The 19,333-nt window shown below is 34.2% G+C and overlaps 4 protein-coding genes and 1 pseudogene across 6 annotated transcripts; 3 read left to right on the forward strand and 2 right to left on the reverse strand.

Moving 5' to 3' along the window:
- The first annotated feature begins 4 nt into the window (after positions 1-4).
- LOC131173371 (adagio protein 1-like) lies at positions 5-1,652 on the forward strand (annotated as a pseudogene).
- A 1,993-nt stretch (positions 1,653-3,645) lies between these two features.
- Positions 3,646-8,123, forward strand: LOC110648415 (uncharacterized). Of its 2 annotated transcripts, none has more exons than XM_021802636.2 (4): positions 3,646-4,023; positions 4,317-4,414; positions 7,684-7,743; positions 7,834-8,123. In XM_021802636.2, exons 1-3 carry the CDS (start codon positions 3,771-3,773, stop codon positions 7,735-7,737), a joined length of 405 nt encoding a protein of 134 aa, XP_021658328.2. In that variant the 5' UTR covers positions 3,646-3,770; the 3' UTR covers positions 7,738-7,743; positions 7,834-8,123. The 2 variants fall into 2 exon arrangements, with proteins under 2 accessions (XP_021658328.2, XP_021658327.2); XM_021802635.2 differs by having other exon boundaries at positions 3,647-4,023; positions 7,819-8,123.
- A 1,285-nt stretch (positions 8,124-9,408) lies between these two features.
- On the forward strand, positions 9,409-11,797 carry LOC131173291 (uncharacterized). Its single transcript, XM_058135396.1, has 3 exons — positions 9,409-9,626; positions 9,746-9,919; positions 11,416-11,797. The coding sequence occupies exons 1-3, from the start codon at positions 9,493-9,495 to the stop codon at positions 11,654-11,656; spliced, it is 549 nt and encodes a 182-aa protein (XP_057991379.1). The 5' UTR covers positions 9,409-9,492; the 3' UTR covers positions 11,657-11,797.
- An 871-nt stretch (positions 11,798-12,668) lies between these two features.
- LOC110648413 (nifU-like protein 3, chloroplastic) lies at positions 12,669-15,706 on the reverse strand. Of its 2 annotated transcripts, XM_021802633.2 has the most exons (5): positions 15,369-15,680; positions 15,155-15,272; positions 13,890-14,188; positions 12,868-13,069; positions 12,669-12,731 (listed from the first exon to the last, which is right to left on the reverse strand). In XM_021802633.2, the coding sequence occupies exons 1-4, from the start codon at positions 15,423-15,425 to the stop codon at positions 12,878-12,880; spliced, it is 666 nt and encodes a 221-aa protein (XP_021658325.2). In that variant the 5' UTR covers positions 15,426-15,680; the 3' UTR covers positions 12,669-12,731; positions 12,868-12,877. The 2 variants fall into 2 exon arrangements, with proteins under 2 accessions (XP_021658325.2, XP_021658324.2); XM_021802632.2 differs by having other exon boundaries at positions 12,669-13,069; positions 15,369-15,706.
- Positions 15,707-16,040: 334 nt separating this feature from the next.
- Positions 16,041-18,891, reverse strand: LOC131173114 (pentatricopeptide repeat-containing protein At1g79490, mitochondrial-like). Its single transcript, XM_058134825.1, has one exon. It carries the CDS (start codon positions 18,721-18,723, stop codon positions 16,186-16,188), a length of 2,538 nt encoding a protein of 845 aa, XP_057990808.1. The 5' UTR covers positions 18,724-18,891; the 3' UTR covers positions 16,041-16,185.
- Positions 18,892-19,333: the final 442 nt, after the last annotated feature.

Genomic DNA, 19,333 nt, shown 5'->3' on the forward strand with positions numbered 1-19,333 from the left:
CACAGAAGCAACTATTGATCTAAGTCCTGTGCGGGTTCTTCATTAAAGGAGCATGCAAAATCAGCTGATCGATTTCGTTCTGGTTTTTCTACTTATTGTCCTATCCCAGTGCGGGACTGCAGTGTTTATCATGAGGTTTGTGGGATACTGCAATTGAGTGATGAGGTGCTGTCTATCAAAATACTTTCACGTTTGACACCAAGAGACATTGCATCTGTAGGTTCAGTCTCAGCGACTCTATGAGCTGACTAAGAATGAGGAGCTTTGGAGAATGGTTTGCCAGAATGCTTGGGGTAGTGAAACTACTCGTGCTAGAGACTGTGCCTGGTGCAAAGAGACTTGGATGGGAATTCGCCTTGCAAGAGAATTAACTACTCTTGAAGCAGCAGCCTGGAGAAAGCTAACTGTTGAGGTGCAGTTGAACCCTCAAAGGTGCAATTTTAGTGCTTGTGCAGTAGGAATCGAATTGTCCTTTTTGGAGGAGGGTGTTAACATGCAACCAATGAATGACACCTTTGTGATGGATTTGAACTCAGCAATCCTGAGTGGCAACATGTCCAAGTGAGCTCCTCCTCCTGGACGGTGGGGTCATACTCTTTCTTGTGTTAACGGGTCTCGTTTGGTAGTCTTTGGAGGTTGTGGAAGGCAAGGCTTACTTAATGATGTCTTTGTTTTGGATTTGGATGCTAAACCTCCAACATGGCGTGAGATTTCTGGATTGGCTCCACCACTCCCACGATCATGGCATAGTTCCTGCACTCTTGATGGCACCAAGTTGATAGTCTCTGGCGGGTGTGCAGATTCTGGAGTACTTCTTAGTGATACATTTCTGCTTGATCTATCAATGGAAAAACCTGTTTGGAGGGAGATTCCAGTAGCATGGGCCCCGCCTTCTCGGCTAGGTCACACTCTTTCAGTTTATGGTGGAAGGAAAATATTGATGTTTGGGGGTTTGGCCAAAAGTGGGCCCCTTCGATTTCGTTCGAGTGACGTTTTCACTATGGATCTAAGTGAGGAGGAACCATGTTGGAGGTGTGTAACTGGGAGTGGAATGCCAGGTTCTGGAAACCCTGGGGGTGTAGCTCCTCCTCCAAGGCTTGATCATGTAGCTGTGAGTCTTCCAGGGGGTAGAATCGTAATCTTTGGTGGTTCTGTTGCTGGTCTTCATTCTGCTTCGCAACTGTACCTCCTTGACCCAACAGATGAGAAACCAACATGGAGGATTCTAAATGTACCTGGGAGACCCCCAAGATTTGCTTGGGGACACAGTACCTGTGTTGTCGGAGGGACGAGGGCTATAGTCCTTAGTGGTCAAACTGGGGAGGAGTGGATGTTAAGTGAGCTCCATGAGCTGTCCTTGACGAGTTACATTATTTGATTCGCAAAAAATGTATTGGCAAGCTGTGGCAAAGGAATCACCTGAAGCCTTCAACTTGATAATTTCTTGAAAACTCAGTTGAGAGGTTAACTAAAAACTTTTGACAAATGTTGCTTTGGTCAGGACTTTGTATCAGGTGGTTGTCGGTTATTTGATTTTCTTGTACAAGGTTGTTCTGGCTCCAGATGAACTTTCATAAGGTGACTGAAATCTCAGAAAGTAGAAAGCAGCTGAAAATGTCAAAAATGAATGTGAAAAATAGCTGGTTCTTGTATTCTCCTGCAACTTTGCAGGCTCTTTTGTTTGCTGACCATTCTGTTTAATGGAGTGTATTTGTTCAAAAAAAGAAAAAAAAAAATCAGAAAGCGGCCAATATTCATATGAGAAAGACACATTGAGGAAAGGAATCACCTCAAGGATCCATCAACGCCATGCACAGCAGTACTTGATATGAACATTTTTTGTTAGTTAACCATTAAAAGAAGTTAAAAAATTTAAAATGTGTGTAAAATTTTTAAAAATTTAAAATACATGTAAAATTTTTAAGATATCACCATTTAAAAAAAATTATCCTGGAAAAATATTTATTTAAAGAGACATTTTAATCCATTTTTTTTTCCTATTTTTTTTAAATAAATCCCCAAAACGTTTTGTAAAACACTATTAATCGTGCATTTTAAAAATTTTATATGCATTCTAGATTTTTTTTTAATGCCTTTAACAATTAATTAATGAAAAAATAGATGAAAAAATTAAATTGTTCAAAAAATCAAAAAGCAAAATGATTGAATTAACTTAATTTTTAAACAGTAGAGGTATATTAATAAATATGATACACTTCTTAATAAAATTATCATTATTAATAAATATGATGTATTCTTAATAAAATTATGATAATTTTATAAAAATATAAAATTTCATATAAGTTATGTATACACACTTTTTACATGTGATGTGAAAAATTATAAAATATTCTAATTCATCATATATTTATAAAAATTTAATTATGATGTAGACCTCATTTAATTATGAGAGGAATATGTCCTTAAGGGTATATATGCTCCTGAAACACTTAATAAAACATAAAACCATTTCACATGTGAAACACTTAATAAAACATTGTCACATGTAATGGGTATGCATGGAGGGCTCGTTGCACACTTATTTGAAGTTTTATATAACCTTTTAAATGTACATGGGTCGACGATGATGCCTAGTCTCCTTACACTGATAAGGTTTTGCTGGCTATATGCCTAGATGTGCTGAAGCTAGTTCAAGTCTGGTACGTTTCAAAAGCTGTGTCGTAATTTATCAACCCTAGCGTTTGGTAAGATGATTTGCTTAATCTCCATTCGGTTATTGAATAAGTGAAAATAAAAAGGCCCGAATTAAAGTATTTTTTATATATAATGATAAATATAAAATTTATTTTCAATTATTTGAAATTGTTCTAAATCCTAATATTATTAGTATTACTTAAAAGAGCCTAAATTCATTTAATTTTATATATTTTAATTAATAATCTATATAAAAAATATTTTGATTAATAATTTATATTTTAAAAATTTAATAATCTCATAAAATATTTAAATTCATTTTTATATAAAATAAACTAGTTAAAAATTATAATGAACTAGTTAAAAATATAAAATATATTTTTAAAATATTTTTGTGTTTTTTTATTAAATTTAAGAAACTAATATTATAATTAATTAAAATTAAAAATATAAAAATATTACTGTTATATTTTCATATAATAATTAAAATAAAAAATTTTAAAAATAATTTCCATTAATTTTCATATTAAATTAAATATCTTAAAAATATATTTAATTTTAATTTTGTAATAAATCAAACATAAATAAAAATTTACCATTTCATTTTTTATTTTATTCAATTGTAATTCTAATATTGATTTGATTCCAATATGCAAACTAACAATCCTAAAACTCATTACCAATTCTACAATGTGTTTTCTAATAAATTAACATCTTTAAAATTATAAAAATTTAAATTTATATTTTTATTGACAATAAGAGAATATTTTTTATTAATAAAATAAAACTTCGAACAAATAATTATTTCAATTTAAAAATAAGTAAAAATTGGATTTTGAGATAAAAATAAAAAAAATAAAACAAAACAAAATAAAAAGAAGTAGATATGAAAAGCCAAAGATCTAGCAACTTGGTATGCGTGCGCTGTTCACTTCGCACTGCGTAGACCAAACGGTCCAAACCCACCCTTTTTAGATTCTATCGACCACTCTCACTCTTTCTTTACTCTTCTTCTTCCCCAAGAGGAAGCCAGCTCTCTCTCTCTCTCTCTCTCTCTCTCTCTCTGGTACTTTTCTTCCATTTTCTATCTCTTTCCTTATCGTTTTCCTCTCACAATGCCAATCAACAAGGACCCATCTCCTCCTCCTCCTATGATCGGGAAAATGGGGCCCTATACTGTCTTCAAGACCCCTCCCTCCACACCTAAACCGGCGGAGCCCCCTGTCTTTGATTCCCCTAAAAAAGTGGTTTCTCCGCCTCCTGTCCAACCGCCTCCTCAGCAAATAGATAAATCTGTTTCTACTTGGCATTTGTCAGATGGGTCCGTTTCTGGTTTCTTCAGAAATGCTGTGAACAAAGTGCAAAACGGTTTGTAGTTTCTTCTTGTTTCTTTCTTTTGTTTCAATGCATTACAAGTCATGACTCTCTCTCTCTCTCTCTCTCTCTCTCTTGATGTTGGTTTGGTTTGATGAATTTGCTTTAATGACTTGTTCCTTACAAAATGTAATATTTGTATGCTGTTTTAGTTTTCGGATAGGGGGGATGAGCTCGATTAAGAGTTTGTCAATGGAATATTTGGGATTTTGTGGACTTATTTATTCTTCACTTGTTTTTATTGACAACAAGCTTGAATGGTCTTTTCTTTTATGCGTTATTTGCAGCGCATTCGAGCTTAGATGAGCATTTGGCACGTTGGTTTGGGTTAAATCAGTCGAAGTATCAGTGGGCTTTGGATGATTATTATGAGAACAAGGAATTGGTAAGTTGGATTGCACGTATGATAGATTTTTTAGTTATTTTGTTGTTCATCAATTATCTGTTATACTGTTTATAAAATTTGTAATGTAAGTCTTAATTGAATGACTTAATGTACTTTTCTCGTATCCCTGCGATTGATTTTTTTTAGGAATATATTTGTGCAGCGTTAGATTTGACTGCTCTAATTATGTATCATATTAAGTTTGGTAGAATGAATTATTGTTGAAGTTAAAGGGAAGTAGCTTAAAAGCAACTGCTTTTTAATTCTTACACTTTTCTCTTCATATGCTTTTCTCTCAGTCTTTTTCTTTATCATTCTTTATTATACAACAACCAAGTATAATTGTCATGGTAATAATCACTTCCTGATATCATTCTGTTGCTTGTTCTAAAACATTATCTGAGTTGTTGATTGGTTTTTCAGTGTGTATGCGTTTACACACTATCAGTTGCTTGATCTCAGTTCTGGAAGCTAGTTGCACTGACTATATGAGATTTATGTTTTCTTATTCTTTGGAATTATTGTGGCAAAACCAATAGTGTTTATGCAATGCTATGATAATCGAAAGTGAGAGCCTTGCCATGATAATCTATTGGCTTGTACTTTAGCCATGAATCCTTTTGAAGGATTCACTGTATGTGCATCCTAAGTGGAAAATGAATTGGCTTTGAGCTCATTAATATAGAAAAGTATTTGTTATTTTGAAAAGTAGGTTCTCCTCTAATGGGGGTAAATACCAATTAATATGCTCTTCAAAGTGTTCAAAAAATTTTGACATGTATATATATATATATATATATATATATATATATATATATATATATATAAGCGCACAGTTGGAGGGGACACAAGAGATTTTCCGATCTCAATTGGATTACATCAAGGATCAGCCATAAGCCCTTACCTTTTTACATTAGTTTTAGATGAATTGACGAAGCATATACAAGAGAGTATTTCTTGGTGCATGATATTTGCGGATGATATTGTTCTGATAGATGAGACACAAGAAAGAGTCAATAGAAAGCTAGAGCTTTGGAGAAGTACTCTAGAGTCAAAGGGTTTTAAGTTAAGTAGAACGAAGACAGAATACATGCATTGCAGTTCAGTGAAGGCCAAACTGGTGATAGGAAAGGAGTTAGTTTGAATGGAGTGGTACTGTCCTAAAGTAATCACTTTAAATATATAGGCTTAGTCCTTCAAGTGGATGGGGGATGTGAGGAGGATGTTAGTCATAGGATTAAAGCCGGATGGTTGAAGTGGAGATGTGCCACGGGAGTTTTATGTGATCGTAAGATTCCCAATAAGTTGAAAGAAAAATTTTACCGTACAGCCATACGACCGGCTATGTTATATGGTAGTGAGTGTTGGGCACCGAAAGAGTCGTATGCGTCTAAGATAAGAGTTGCAGAGATGAGAATGTTAAGGTGGATCAGTGGCCATACTAGACTAGATAAAGTTCGTAATGAGAGTATTAGAAAAAAGGTAGGAGTAGTGCCAATTGAAGATAAGTTGAAGGAAGGGAGATTGAGGTGGTTTGGTCATGTGAAGCGTAGACATACGGAGGCTCCAGTTAGACAAGTAGAGCACATTAGGTTAGAGTAGATGATAGAAAGAAAAAAAGGGGTCGACCTAAATTGACTTGGAGGAGAGTAGTACAACATGACCTAGAAGCATTACACATTTCTGAGGATTTAACCCAAAATCGTTTAGAGTGGAGAAAGCGAATCCATATAACTGATCCCAAATTTTTAGGATAAAGGCTTAGTTGAGTTGAGTTGAGTTGAGTATATATATATATATATATATATATATATATATATATATATATATATATATATGAAGGGTTGGGGGTGGTGTGTGTGTGTGTGTGTGTGGGTGTGGTGTGTGGGTGGGGTGTGGTGGTGGGGTGGGGGAGGGGTGGTGGGGGAGAAAGAGGAGATATAGGGCCAATGGAGCATTGAGTTTCAAAGCAGCAGAAGCTGCTTTTTGAAAAAGCATCCTTTAGATGCTGCTGAAAAAGCAGTTTGAAAGTGTTGTTTGGTTGTTTTTAAATTTTTATTACTAAAACATATCAAAATTCACTTAAAAATAAATTTTAATGGCATGCAATTAATGTATTTAAGGTGCTGCTTTTATGAACAGCTAGTTAGACATCAATGCCAAACTGGCTTGTAACATACTTATCTGGTTTAAAAGTCAGATGCTGACCATTGATTGAATAAATAGCAATTTGTATGCTCCCCAAGTTGTTCACAACTTTTCAACATCGAGATTACTGCACAAGATCATTCCCTTTTTTTCTCCTTGTAAGTATTTAGACTTTTGTGAAGGTAGATAAACTGCAATATAAGATAAAAGGCAATTTATCCCCATTAAAGGTAGTCACTGCCTTTCATGAAAATAAATGACTACTTATATGCAGTCCAATTGTTTTGTTCTGGATCTTGATGAGAGAAATTTCATTGGAAACCTACTTCTGAAAATCAAATAGCAGTGAATTCCTCACGAGTCACAATGCTTTAATTCAATTGTTTTGTTATATGCACTCTTGACTTCTATTGTTACCATTGTTTATGGGAACACTATTGGTGGCCCTGATTCATTCTTCATCTAACAAAGTGCCAAACAAAACTCTGGCCCCCACCTTCTCTTCTCTTAAGAGACTTGTAATTTCTGTTGGTCTTTCTTAACTCAGAGATAATAAGTGTATAACATATTGTTGAATTAGAGAAATGAAAATATGTTGTTCTTTCATATTTGTTGAACCAGGTTTTCTTTTGTCCCTTAACATAAAAAGAAAATAAAAATAGTGAAAAACAAAAGAGAATGCTTATTCTTTGATTCACTTCATTCAAACTCGTCAATCAAGTATTGTAGATAAGTAGTTTTAGGTTTTTTAGTTGAAAACTAGAGTTATTCTTTGATTCAGCGAACATCTGTTTTTTTTTTTTTCCTCCCCCTACATATGAGGGACCCATAAACTATGACATATCCATGTATACTTGCTTTCTTCTGATGGAAACCATGGATGTGGCATTTGTATGGTCCGACGATTGAACTTGTTAATGTGATTGCGTTTTAATGGTTTGTTCACTAGATTTTTGGTTTGGTTATTCGTCCAATTGTCCTTACTGTTAATGTGCATATCTATTAGTGCTCACTTACTACATCTTGTTCTGGTTTTCTGGTCTTTATGATTCTCTTCCTTAGATATTGTTAGTGGGTGAATCTCTGACCTCGGAGATTTTAATTTCTTTCTTGGATTGCAGGGAAAAGATGAAGCAAAACCTAAAGAAATATTAAGCAAAGTACAGAGTGTGTAGCATATGGTAAGGCTGGTAATATGACATTTCTTATCAGTTTCCTGTTTTACCATATGCTTATTATTCGATTTTGACCAAAAGATTGCTGGTATGCAGTTTTCAAATTGCGCGAAAATGCATGTTGAATCACCCTTATATTACCATATCTACAGACCTAATATATGGAATATCAAAAGTACCTCTGGATTGTTAAAGGGAACGGTCGTTTGGATTTCTAGAGATCGGCTTGCTTGCAATTTGCTGCTACTTATTGCAGCTGTTAAACAAGTTTGGCTGTGGTGTATTAGGCTGTAAGTTATGTGATCTCTTTATATGTCAAAATTTTTTGTTCATGGACTTGATGAGTTGCAATCAAATTTGAGTAATCCAAGTTGTTGAGATGTATTATTGTTGTTATCTGTACTTGTACACCTGACTAAAACATTTACCAGCAGCAATTATGTTGCGGCCAAGCTTGGGATTATGTTGCAAAATCCGAACACGGTATTATTTTTTAAATTAAAACTTATTTCAAATTCGATTATATATTATCTATACTCGTAAAATACCTGATCTATTGTCATCCTTAATCTAAATAAAGCCTTAGCAACATAGCAAGAGAAGGCCATCAGGTTTTCACTTAGCAGATTGAAGAATTCACCAATTGGGTGTTAGGGCCTAAGGAGTGCCGTCTTCTCTTAAAAATATCAAACAGCTAAGCATATCAAACCGCTAATGCTGCGTATTGAATTTAGTTTGATTCTATTAAAAATCTTGATTTTGTACAACACACCTTGAATCGAATTAAATTGGTTGGGTAATCAGATGAATCGGTGAATTTGACCGATTTTAAACTAGTCAGTTGGGTTAAATCAATTGGTCTAATTACTCAAAAAAATAAATGAGAGCACAAGCGGAGAGGCTGAGATTCAAGCCAACAGCGTTCGCTTACAACTAAGCATATCAAACCGCTAATGCTACGTATTGAATTTACCAGTTTACTTCCCCAAAAATATATAAAAATATCCTTCATTATCTTAAATATTTTTTTTTAATATTATTTCATTAAATATTAAAAACAAAAATTTAAATTTTTTTCAAATATTTGTTTCACATTAAAATTTAAATAAATTTATTTTAATTACTATTTATAAAATATTTATATGAAGGCCCTTATTAAATAAATAAAATATATTAAATTAAAAATAAAAAAAAAAATTTAAGCTGATTTAAAAAAATAATATAATATGATTTATAAGTATTATATATTATATGAATTTAATTTAAAATTATTTAAAGTGAAAAAAATTTATATAGTCAATTTTAATAAATTTATGAGATAAATATAATTGAGTTGTGAATTATTATTTTTATTAATATTTTTAAAATAAATAATAATTTTTAATTAAATCTTAATTAATTCTAATTAAATCTCAAATCCCTAATTTTTTATCTTCACCGATTCAATCAAGCCAAATTTAAATCCCTTGATTTTTATTGAAATTTATACTCAAAATTTTATAATTTTAGACACGATTTTCAGTATAATATGAGAATTTAATTTTTATAAGAGATTTTTCTATTTGCAATTCTGGAAAATTCGGTCCAGCCATTATGGTTGCACCACGTGGCCAAATCCCAATCATGAAGAGGATAAACCCATTACTATTTTACAATCTAAAAATGAAAGATCTCGAGGCTCTCTGCCCTGCACTGCAAATAAACCATAGACAGAAAGCAACATAATTTAGCTTATTCCAAGGAAAGAATTCTAACATGTCCATAGCATCATCCCAGCAAAGCTTCCTCACCAACGCCCTCACCCCACTAATCCAAAAGCCCAAAACGAGATTAGCTATCTCCACCATCTCATGCAGGCTGTCTAAAGATGATCATAATGATTCTTGCAGGTAATTTAGAGTTGATTAAGTCAGTTTCTTGGATTCTTTAATGGAACTGTGGTCTGTTCTTTCTTGGGATTTTTTATTTTTTATTAAAGATTGTTTCTTGGTGAATTGAATTTTGGAAGGACAAAGAGTGAGAACGAATTGGCAAAGCTAGCAATTGTGACACTGGCAGCTGGGGTGCTTGCACTTGGGTCTGTCGGTGTTGCATCAGCTGCTAAATCTGGTGGTAGAGTTGGTGGTCAGGCTTTCAGATCATCTGCTCCTAGGTCATCACCTAGAATCAATAGTAACTCAAGGTACATAGACAAGTTTTTAATTGCATTATTTTACTGATTATTTTCTTCAAGCCGTATGTTTAGGGTGCTCACTATTGCACATTTGATTGGATTGATACCCTTTGTCCATTTCTAGCCATTGATGCAGTTGCTTGCATTTTGAAGTCTTGATTGGTGACGGGTATTGATTGGATGCAGAGTTATTTTTTGCTGTTGAGTTCTAGTTGTGTAGCTTGATTATTTCTTAGATTAAAGAAAGGATTTACCTTGTGGGAAAGCTTCCGAATCTATTAAAGAAAATATTAAATTTAGAAATTTAGAAACAGATGTAACTTTTGATGTCAGTAGTAATATATTAGATCCTACAAGTAGAGAATACGAGAAGGGGCAAAAAAATCCTTTGCATAGGAAAATTTCTGGTTTGCTGCAGCAAATACAATGATAAAAACGACATAAAGGTGGAGTTGGGTTTCCTTGCAACCTGTATTTGTTTGTGCTGACCAAATATGGCAACAAAATTATGATCTCATTGTAGTTGTAGTAGCATACCAAAATTGTGAACACATCACTTTAAACTCAAATTTTTAAACTCCAACGCTTACCTTTGTTGATGGTTTTGAATGATATTTTAGATTTGTACATCACTGTATACAGAAGATTATTGCAGTATTGCTTATAGAATCTTTACTTTGTCTGACTAGCTAGGTGCCTTTGGTCCTCGAGCGGAAGTACACTTGAAAGGAACTAATAGAGAAACCCTTTATTGTCAGTATTCAACTTTGGCATATGAGTTCCAGTTTCTTTTTTATTTAGTGTTGATAAGCACAATATGAACGCAAGAGTAAAGCTCTGCGCATAGTAACTCAAGGAAATGTTTAACGCTCAACTGTGCTGGAATTATGGGGTCAGGACCCTAATGTGAAAACTTGGGAAAATTCAAGGGAGTTTCTTATCTAAGGATAAATCATCAAATTTCATTTATATTAAGCACTTTACCATGTAAGATATGGCATGTATCTGTGTTGCAAGTATATATTGCTATATTTTACTATCATGCTGTGTGAAAAACTCAATAACAGATAAATCATAAACTTGATAGTAATTAAAAATATCATGGATCCATGTCGAACCTTGTTAGTACAAATTCCAAGGGCATTAGTTGGTTACTCATCACAGCTTTGCCCAAGTAAGATTATCAGCAAAAGAAAAACTTCGGAGAATAGATATAGTGTTTCTTATTTGAACTGACGCAGTAAAACTAGGATATCCTGCAAAATTTATGCTCTTCTTCATGCTTAATGGAATTGAAATTTGAGGTTTTGGTTTTCTAGGAAAAGCATTAAGAGAATTCAACCAATTCCTTGTTTTAGTATTGATTGTATCAATGTAATGAGGCAGCACTCTTCTACGGTTTCCTCTTCATGTTATTTTAGTTTGGATTACCACTCTGTATTAAGCACTTTACCGTGTAAGATGACATGTATTGTGTTGCTCTAATTTGGTCCCTTTTTTTGTAGGACCAACATATATGTCAACCCACCACTTGCCCCACCTTTAGTTGGTGGATATGGGTATGGTTTTGGTGTGCCATTCTATGGCGGCTGGGGCTGGTCGCCATTTTCGTTCTTTGCACCAGGTCCTAGTGTTGCCATTGTTGGAGGTGGATTCGAAACTTTAGCACTTTTTATGTTTCTTGGTGCTGTTGCTGCTGTGATCAAGAGATTCCTTGGAACAAGAGACGAAGACGACTACGAGTAATCAGAAAAGCTTTTTGATGGTTGGAGATGTACAATATTTTTAAGTGACCATAACATATTATAGGCTGGCCAGTATTGTAATTCAGAAGATTACTGTTGCATTACATGTGATATAATTATGACGAGAAACATACTTTAAACACTTTTTGCCATTGCAGTATTTGATCTTTTTATATTTTATCATTAACTGAGATTTTTTTGGATAGGCTCGGATCAGCGGCAGTTTTCTTAAAAAAAGAGATTGAGAAAATGAAGAAAGGGAATCTGTCATAACTGATAAATTTGTTCTCAACCTGTGATATTACTGAAAATGGAAGGCTGAAGGAGTCCATTGCTTCCATTGCTTCAGGCTTCTGCTGCAGTGCAATTTTTGGAGAAAAGATGACGGGGCATTATGAAAATATGTAATGTGCAACTGCCCCTAAACGAAGTTCTGAACATGTTATGAGAAGTTTTCAAGTATTGGGATACAAGAAAGAGGTTTTTAAATCTGAACATGGTTGATGAATTCCCCACCAGAGAAACAAGAGTTTTCCAGTGAAAGATTATTGAGATATTTCCAGTCAATTTAAGAATATCAGAAATTTCCAGTTAATTTCTATGAAGTGCAAGGAGTAATTTTTCATTTACTGAGGGAAGAAACGAAAATAAGACTGAAAATTTCTAACCCGTTGACAAATACTTATCAATCTTTTCCTGCAGTGTTTTTCATGAACTGCTGCTTTTTATCAGCAGCATTATCAAGCAGTCTTTGATGCCAGAGGAAAACATGCCCTTACTTTGATATTTGAAACAGATTTACAGATTTTCTTTTTTTTTTTTTAATCTTCCATATTCCCTATTTCACTTCACTCTTCAAGCAGATGAAAATTCAATTTCTTCAACTCTCCCTCTTTCTAAGCAATGCAAATAGAATGAACCAAAATAGTGTCCAGATTAAAATTATCAGCCTGTGTGATACTAGTTGATACAAAAGTTTGATAAAATTCCATCAATTATCATTCCCAGAAAAGTTGAAAACAACTATGAAATTATTTCATTGCCATCAACTGAGGCATAATAACAGATACTATATCCTGTCAGGAAACGAAGAATTTCCCAGGTTAGAAATTGATCTTACAACCAAAATCAAACTCTTTACTGAAGAATATGAATACTCTACCCGAAGATTCTAACTTTCTATTTTTCCCTTAATAAAATTATTGTTCTCACCATTCCTCAGTTAATCGATCAGCTGTACAGCTGCAATGGCAGGTATCTTGTCTTTCAACTTTTGTGTCAGAGCGACACGAACAGTCATAACCTCAGCTGCAGGCCCGCTAAGCATAACCTTGACAACATAATCATTGATTTGAACAAGTTCAAGCACTCCACCTCCTGTCCCAGCGAGGTACGGTCTAATCTCAGCAAGAACCTGAAAGTTATGAATTTGAGGCCTTTAATTGGAGTGACTTACATCTTCCATCTTAAATACATAATAAGCTGTTATAATTGTTCCATGCAGGAAGGTAGCAGATTAAAATTAGTTGGGAATTAGCAATACAATGAGTGATCATAATCAAAGTTTCTCAAAAGAAAACAAGAAACTTGTGATGGTTATGTTAAAGAAAAGAAAAATACCATAGATAATTTCATTCTACTGATTAAATTTCCTATTACTCATAATCATTGCATTCTCCTATCAAATGTTCCAAAGATAGTAATGATATGAGATGTTAAGGGCATCTTCTAAAACCAAAATCAATTAGCACATTTGATTTTTTAACATGATTGTTAGCTTCCAGTGTATTAATGGCATGCACCAAATAAAATGAACTGCGGATACAACATTTGGCAAATATTCCGGGCAAAATATTGAAACTTCAGATGCATTAGTTTGCTGCAGGCAGCCACAACAGGAAGGATTCTGTGATGATTCACATCAAATGTATTCTCTAATAATTACATCTAAACTTGGGATTCAGATTGCAAGTGCACTCTGTAACAACATAACTTCAAACATGAAAGTGAAAATTCCTGACAAATATTGTAACTTCAGGTACAATAGTTTGCTACAGGCAGCCACAAAACGAAGCATTCTGTGATGATTCATATCAAATGCAATTTCTAATTAATCTCTACATCTAAACTCAAAATGCAAGACATTAACCATTCTAAGTCTATTTTTCATTCTATATGTCCAACATAAGTAGTGCCAAATGACTCAAACTAAAAATAAAACTACTTTCTGTTACCTTTTCAATGTTTTCCTCATTTAGCTCCAGTCCTGTTTCAGTATCCAGGATCTGTTCCACAGCCATGATTTCTGGAATTTTATCCCGCAGCCGAGTTTCAATTCCCATCTTTAGTGTCATTGTAGAACTTGGACATGATCCACATGCCCCTTGTAGCTTCAGTACTACAACAAGACCATCTATCTCATGTAAAACTACATTGCCTCCATCAGCCATCAAGCCAGGTCGCACATCATCCAAAACCTTCTCCACATTTTCTTCAGTTAATGGAAGTACACAGCTTGGTGAAACCACAAGTCCTTCAAATTATATAAACCAAACAATAGTTACAACTTCAATCAAGTTTTTGCGTTTAAAATTCAATCACATATTTGTTGTTATGGTTTGGATTATGAGAAAATTGACGTTATAATTGGCAGTGCTTTGCTCTTTGTTCCTTTTATTTTTTTATTTTTTTAATTTGGGTTCAATAATATTGTTAAAATCATCCTGGAACAGCTTAAAACATGGGATCATAGTAAGAAATCTTATATTCGAATCCTTAGTGGGTATATTATAACATTTCTTTTATCTCTGATTAGAGGTTATCATCTCAATTCCTTCTTATAACTAAGCAAATTTTCAATAAAGCATGTAAATTGGCTTCAATTTAGGCGCCATTTGGTTCAACTTCTTGCTCTTCAATTTTTTTTCCTAATATTTATTTTTTTCCAATTTTTTTATTATAATAGCAAGAAAGAAAACATGAGAAATATATGAATTCTGCTTCACTTAAGAAAAGAAAAAAAGCAATTACAATAAAAAAAAAAATTCATTTTTCTTTTCATAAAATGTAATTCTTTTGCCTTTTTAGGCATTGTTTTTTGATTTTTGCTTCCAAACCAGCCAAAAAGCAAAAATAAAATAAAATAAAATAAAAATTAAAAAAAGCAAGGTAACCAAACGAAGCATTAGATGATGCAAATGAACAAAATAAAGCAAAGAACACTTCAATGGAGTTCCACTTGGAGTGCTGCAGCCAATACTTTGTTCCAAAAATTATTTAAATTCATATTTTTACAAAAAAATTGAAAGGTTCCTCTCAAATTAGTTCCTACAGAAATTTAAGCAGGAGTTTTCAACAACAGGATTACCCATGAAAAAAATACAGTGAAAATTTCATATCAGATAATCAGCTACCCAATCTGGTCAGTATACAGGTTCATAATTTAAACCATTTGGGTTCACTCAAAATACACCAAGAAAAGCAATTACATTACAATTACCCGCAAATTTCCTTCGAGTACGGTTCAGCTTCAAGGAGAAAAGGTGTCTGCTATGAAACGGTCCCCTAAGGAAAGTATTCTGCCTTGAAGAAAATCTACATGAGTCTGAAATTTGGTTCTAGACAGAAACAAAGAAATATGAGAAGTACAATACGATAATCAGTCTAAAGATTTTTCCCATATTTACTAATGGAAACAAAAAACAAGATATTACCTTGAAAACTGGCGAATAGTGGGTTCTTCTAGATAAAGACAGGGAAAGGTTCAACATTGAAGTAGCTATATGATAATGCTATTACTTCAAAGATTTTGTGCTATCCTAAGGTTCCCTCTTGTGCACTGAAACTAATCAATTTCCATTTGAATTTGATATTATTGGCAACAAAAAACAATGCCAATTTCAATAAGATATGTTAGTATGGTATCTCATGCTTAATCGTCTTGTTGTTTCTGTTTTAAAATTTGGTTTTCTAGTCATTGTAGCAATGGTAATGGGGACTTTTAATAGGGAGATTTGGATAGGCTAAGAATGCTGAAGATAGAAGAAAAATGCCAATGCTTGTGGACAGAATCTCAGCTTCTAAACTGAGAAAGCAATGAAGCCACGTAGGATTTCTGGTACTGTTAGTTTATTTTATGGGCTTTTATTTGTTTATTTTGGGCTAGCTTTAACTAGACCAAAAGATTTCATTAGTACTAGCACTAGAGGCCTCCAATGCTCGTTCTTGAATCAGAATTGCAACGGTTGGTTAGGATAAAGATATTCAATTACATGTCAAACATCCATCAACAGAATGCAAATAGTTAAGGCTATTATTCAGTATTGTGTAACTTCAGAATCCTGAAAATTTAATTTATTTTATTTAATTTATTTTAGATAAAGATATTCAATTAATTAGTTTTCTTTCTCTAGCCAATATTCATACAATTCAGTGATCATAAATAATTAACCATGTTTTGGATACCAATAACTTGGAATCCATTCCCCTACTACAAGTACACCTGTAGCTGATCCCCACTATCACAAATAATTACATAGCCTTCCCTGAAATGAGTGGTTTTGGAGGAGACAGTGATCTAATTTCAGGTGCAGAACTAGGAAATAGAGTGTTCAGCTTGTGCATGAGTATGTCAGCTCTCGAAGGAATCTCATTCAGAAGAAACTGCTGCACAATAGGCTTCTTGAACCATTCCATGACAGAATCCCCTGGGGCTCTTAGAACCACCTTGCTAACCTCAAATGGAGATTCTACTGAGCTCAACGTCTGAGCAACCACAATCTTCAGAGTGGGTCCTGTAACCAATTTGATGCGTCTTGGAATGACACCATAGTACAACATTCGCTTTCTGAACCTGTGGAGAGTGTGCACAACTGCTATAAGAGCAGCTCCCACTGACAAGTTCCTAACATCTAGAGACCAAGCAATATGCTGGTCGAACACTATAGCCTTTGGAAATAGCTTGTTCTCATAAGCAACTTTCCAAACACATCGAGCACGATTTATTTGCCCCATAAGAACAAGGTAATTGAGCAATACATTTACAAAGTACCTCGCAGCACCCTCCTCCAACTCATAATCAAGGCCTTGAAAAAACTCCCTCACAAAGGATAAAACTGGTTGTTTTCTCTGTTCCGGACCAGTGAATAGCCCACACATAAAAGTGTGTGCTTTATGTCTTGTAGCACTAAGGATTGACATCAAATGCCTCTCATTCTGCTCTTCTTGGCATCGGACAAGATGAGCAAGAATTGATGTATAAAGTATAAGATCCACTTTAGCAGCAGAGTTCACGTAGGTCTCAAGAAGAGGCTTTGCTGATTCATATAAACCATTCTTCATGCAAGACTCAAACAACTGCCTGATTATAAAATTATTCGTTCTTATCCCTGATGAACCCATGAAACGTAGCCACCTCAGGGCAAGGTCAACAGAACCATCCTTAATGTACACCATTAAAACATCACTTGCACTGACATCAACAGAGTATCCCAACGTCTTCATTTCAAGTAAAATTTTGGCAGCCACATCCACAAGCTTCTTACTAGCTAGGAGAGTCAAAAGGGAAGTGTACGTACTTAAGCCTGGTCTTAGACCTGCATTAGTCATCGAGTTATACAGCTTCATTGCAGAATCTACTTGTCCAGAGGCAGCATGCATTTCAAGAAGACATGAATAGGTAGATGGGGTGGGTAGAAATCCAGCCTTCTCCATATCATTAAAGATAGACATTGCAATATCAAGCTTCCCTGATTTAGCATGGGATTCAATAATCATTGTATACAAACCATAGTTGGGCCTAAAACCAGATTTCTTCATCTCATCCCATAGCCTAAGAGCAGCATCTAATTTCCCAGCCTTTGTATATGACTCAATCAAAGACACATACATAATTGCAGATGGCCTATGCCCAAAGCCCTGCATTTCCATGTAAACCTTCATAGATGTGTCCAACCTTCCTGCTTTCCCCATTGAGTCAACAAGCGAGGAAAAAATACCAAAGCTTGGCCGAAAATTCCTTCCTTTCATCTCTTGGAAAAGCTTAAATGCCACATCAAGACGACCTGATTTCGCTAAGCTTGGTATCATTAACTCATATGTTGAGCCATCCAATGAACATTGTGCAGCTTCCATGCTCTCATATATCTCAAATGATTTGTACGGCAAGCCCTTATTCAAAAACAAGGTTATAAGTGCATTATACGTTTCTGTGTCAATTTTACAGCCGGATTCCTGAACCTTCTTGAAACAACAAAACGATAGCTCCAACTTCTCTGCTTTAGCTAGGCATTGAATCACCCTATTATGTGCACAAAATGAGGACATCCCACCCTTAATTGAATCTTGAACCATCTCATCAAACAAAGATTGAATCCCATTAAAATCTCTACTTTGATTCAACCCATCAAATAACAACAAATAACATTCATCATTCGGCACATACCAAGGTTGCCTCCTGGCCCATTTATACAAACTCCATAAGCCATCAGTATCATTGATAATTTTCAAAGCTTGAACTATATGAGTCATGTTTGGAACAAATTGTAGCTTGTCCAACTGGGTCTCCAATTCTGGCCCCCATTTCCACCTCTTCACAAACTCAACAATCTTTGCAACTGCAGCGACATTCAAAAATGGCTTCTTCAGCTCACCGATCATCACATGGTCATCAAGCCCTGGCTCAACTAACCTTATACCTTTACCACTATAAATCACACTACCCGATTCATCCAAATACTCTATATCCTCAGTCCACTGAGCAGACCCACCTTCAGTGTTCTTCCCAGAACAGTAATTCCTCACAAAGATGGGATCTTTACCGTAGACTAGGTTGGTAACGTAATTAGAATGAACGAAAAAATTGGGATTTTTGGATAGGTAAAAATTTGAGGGAATCAAATTGAGACCCAAAATAGAGCTCTGGAAATTGAACTTAACACAAGTGTCAATTACTAAATTTGTCGAGCAATTAGAGTTTTGTACATTGAAAGCATGCAATGGAATCCTAGAGCTGAGGTTTCTGGTAAGTGTACAAAGCTTGATAGGGCACAATCTATTGCGATACAACATTGATTTCTAGATAAAACTAAGATTTTAGGAGTTTGAAATACTTACTAGAATCCTTAGGCTAAGCCAGAGAGGAGAAGAAGAAGAAGACGACGACGACAGCACAGATGCTTATTGAAATATTGGCAGATGGTTGTTTCGGCGAGGCGTAGAAGGTTAAAGAACAATGGTTTGAGTTCAGATGCTGACACGACAGAAAGGAATGCCGTTTCATGTGAGTTTTTTAATCACCAGCGATTATGTTCAATCAATCCAATTTGCACAACGTTTTAATTCTCAAATTATTATTAATGATAATATATGTTTTATTAAAAAAATATATATTGAATTTAATATGATAATTTTTTTATTGATTTAACTTCAATTAATACTCTAATTTAATTCAGAATTTTAAAAATTATTATAATGTTATTGTAACACTCCAAATTTTTAAATTTATTATTTTGCGAGTAATATTAATATTTTTATTTTATTTAAATTTTAAGAAATTATTTGAAATTTTTCGAATTTTCGAAATCGGGTTTGATTTCTCAAAAATATAAAACTTTGATGATTTTTAAAAATTAATTTAAAGACCACGTGGCAAAACTAAAAATATATTTGGAGTCTACGA

This window comes from Hevea brasiliensis, chromosome 14, assembly GCF_030052815.1.
Source record: "Hevea brasiliensis isolate MT/VB/25A 57/8 chromosome 14, ASM3005281v1, whole genome shotgun sequence".
Taxonomy (NCBI): Eukaryota; Viridiplantae; Streptophyta; class Magnoliopsida; order Malpighiales; family Euphorbiaceae; genus Hevea; species Hevea brasiliensis.

Excerpts from the sequence above, each read along its gene's own strand:
- LOC110648415 (XM_021802636.2), top strand. The coding sequence starts at position 3,771 with ATGCCAATCAACAAGGACCCATCTCCTCCTCCTCCTATGATCGGGAAA. Across the intron at positions 4,024-4,316 it reads TGTGAACAAAGTGCAAAACG|CGCATTCGAGCTTAGATGAG; the intron begins GTTTGTAGTTTC and ends CGTTATTTGCAG. Across the intron at positions 4,415-7,683 it reads ATTATGAGAACAAGGAATTG|GGAAAAGATGAAGCAAAACC; the intron begins GTAAGTTGGATT and ends CTTGGATTGCAG.
- LOC131173114 (XM_058134825.1), bottom strand. The coding sequence starts at position 18,723 with ATGTTGTATCGCAATAGATTGTGCCCTATCAAGCTTTGTACACTTACC.
- LOC131173291 (XM_058135396.1), top strand. The coding sequence starts at position 9,493 with ATGTCCATAGCATCATCCCAGCAAAGCTTCCTCACCAACGCCCTCACC. Across the intron at positions 9,627-9,745 it reads GATCATAATGATTCTTGCAG|GACAAAGAGTGAGAACGAAT; the intron begins GTAATTTAGAGT and ends GAATTTTGGAAG. Across the intron at positions 9,920-11,415 it reads AGAATCAATAGTAACTCAAG|GACCAACATATATGTCAACC; the intron begins GTACATAGACAA and ends CTTTTTTTGTAG.
- LOC110648413 (XM_021802632.2), bottom strand. The coding sequence starts at position 15,425 with ATGTTGAACCTTTCCCTGTCTTTATCTAGAAGAACCCACTATTCGCCA. Across the intron at positions 15,273-15,368 it reads ACTATTCGCCAGTTTTCAAG|AACCAAATTTCAGACTCATG; the intron begins GTAATATCTTGT and ends GTTTCTGTCTAG. Across the intron at positions 13,070-13,889 it reads ATGAGGAAAACATTGAAAAG|GTTCTTGCTGAGATTAGACC; the intron begins GTAACAGAAAGT and ends CATAACTTTCAG.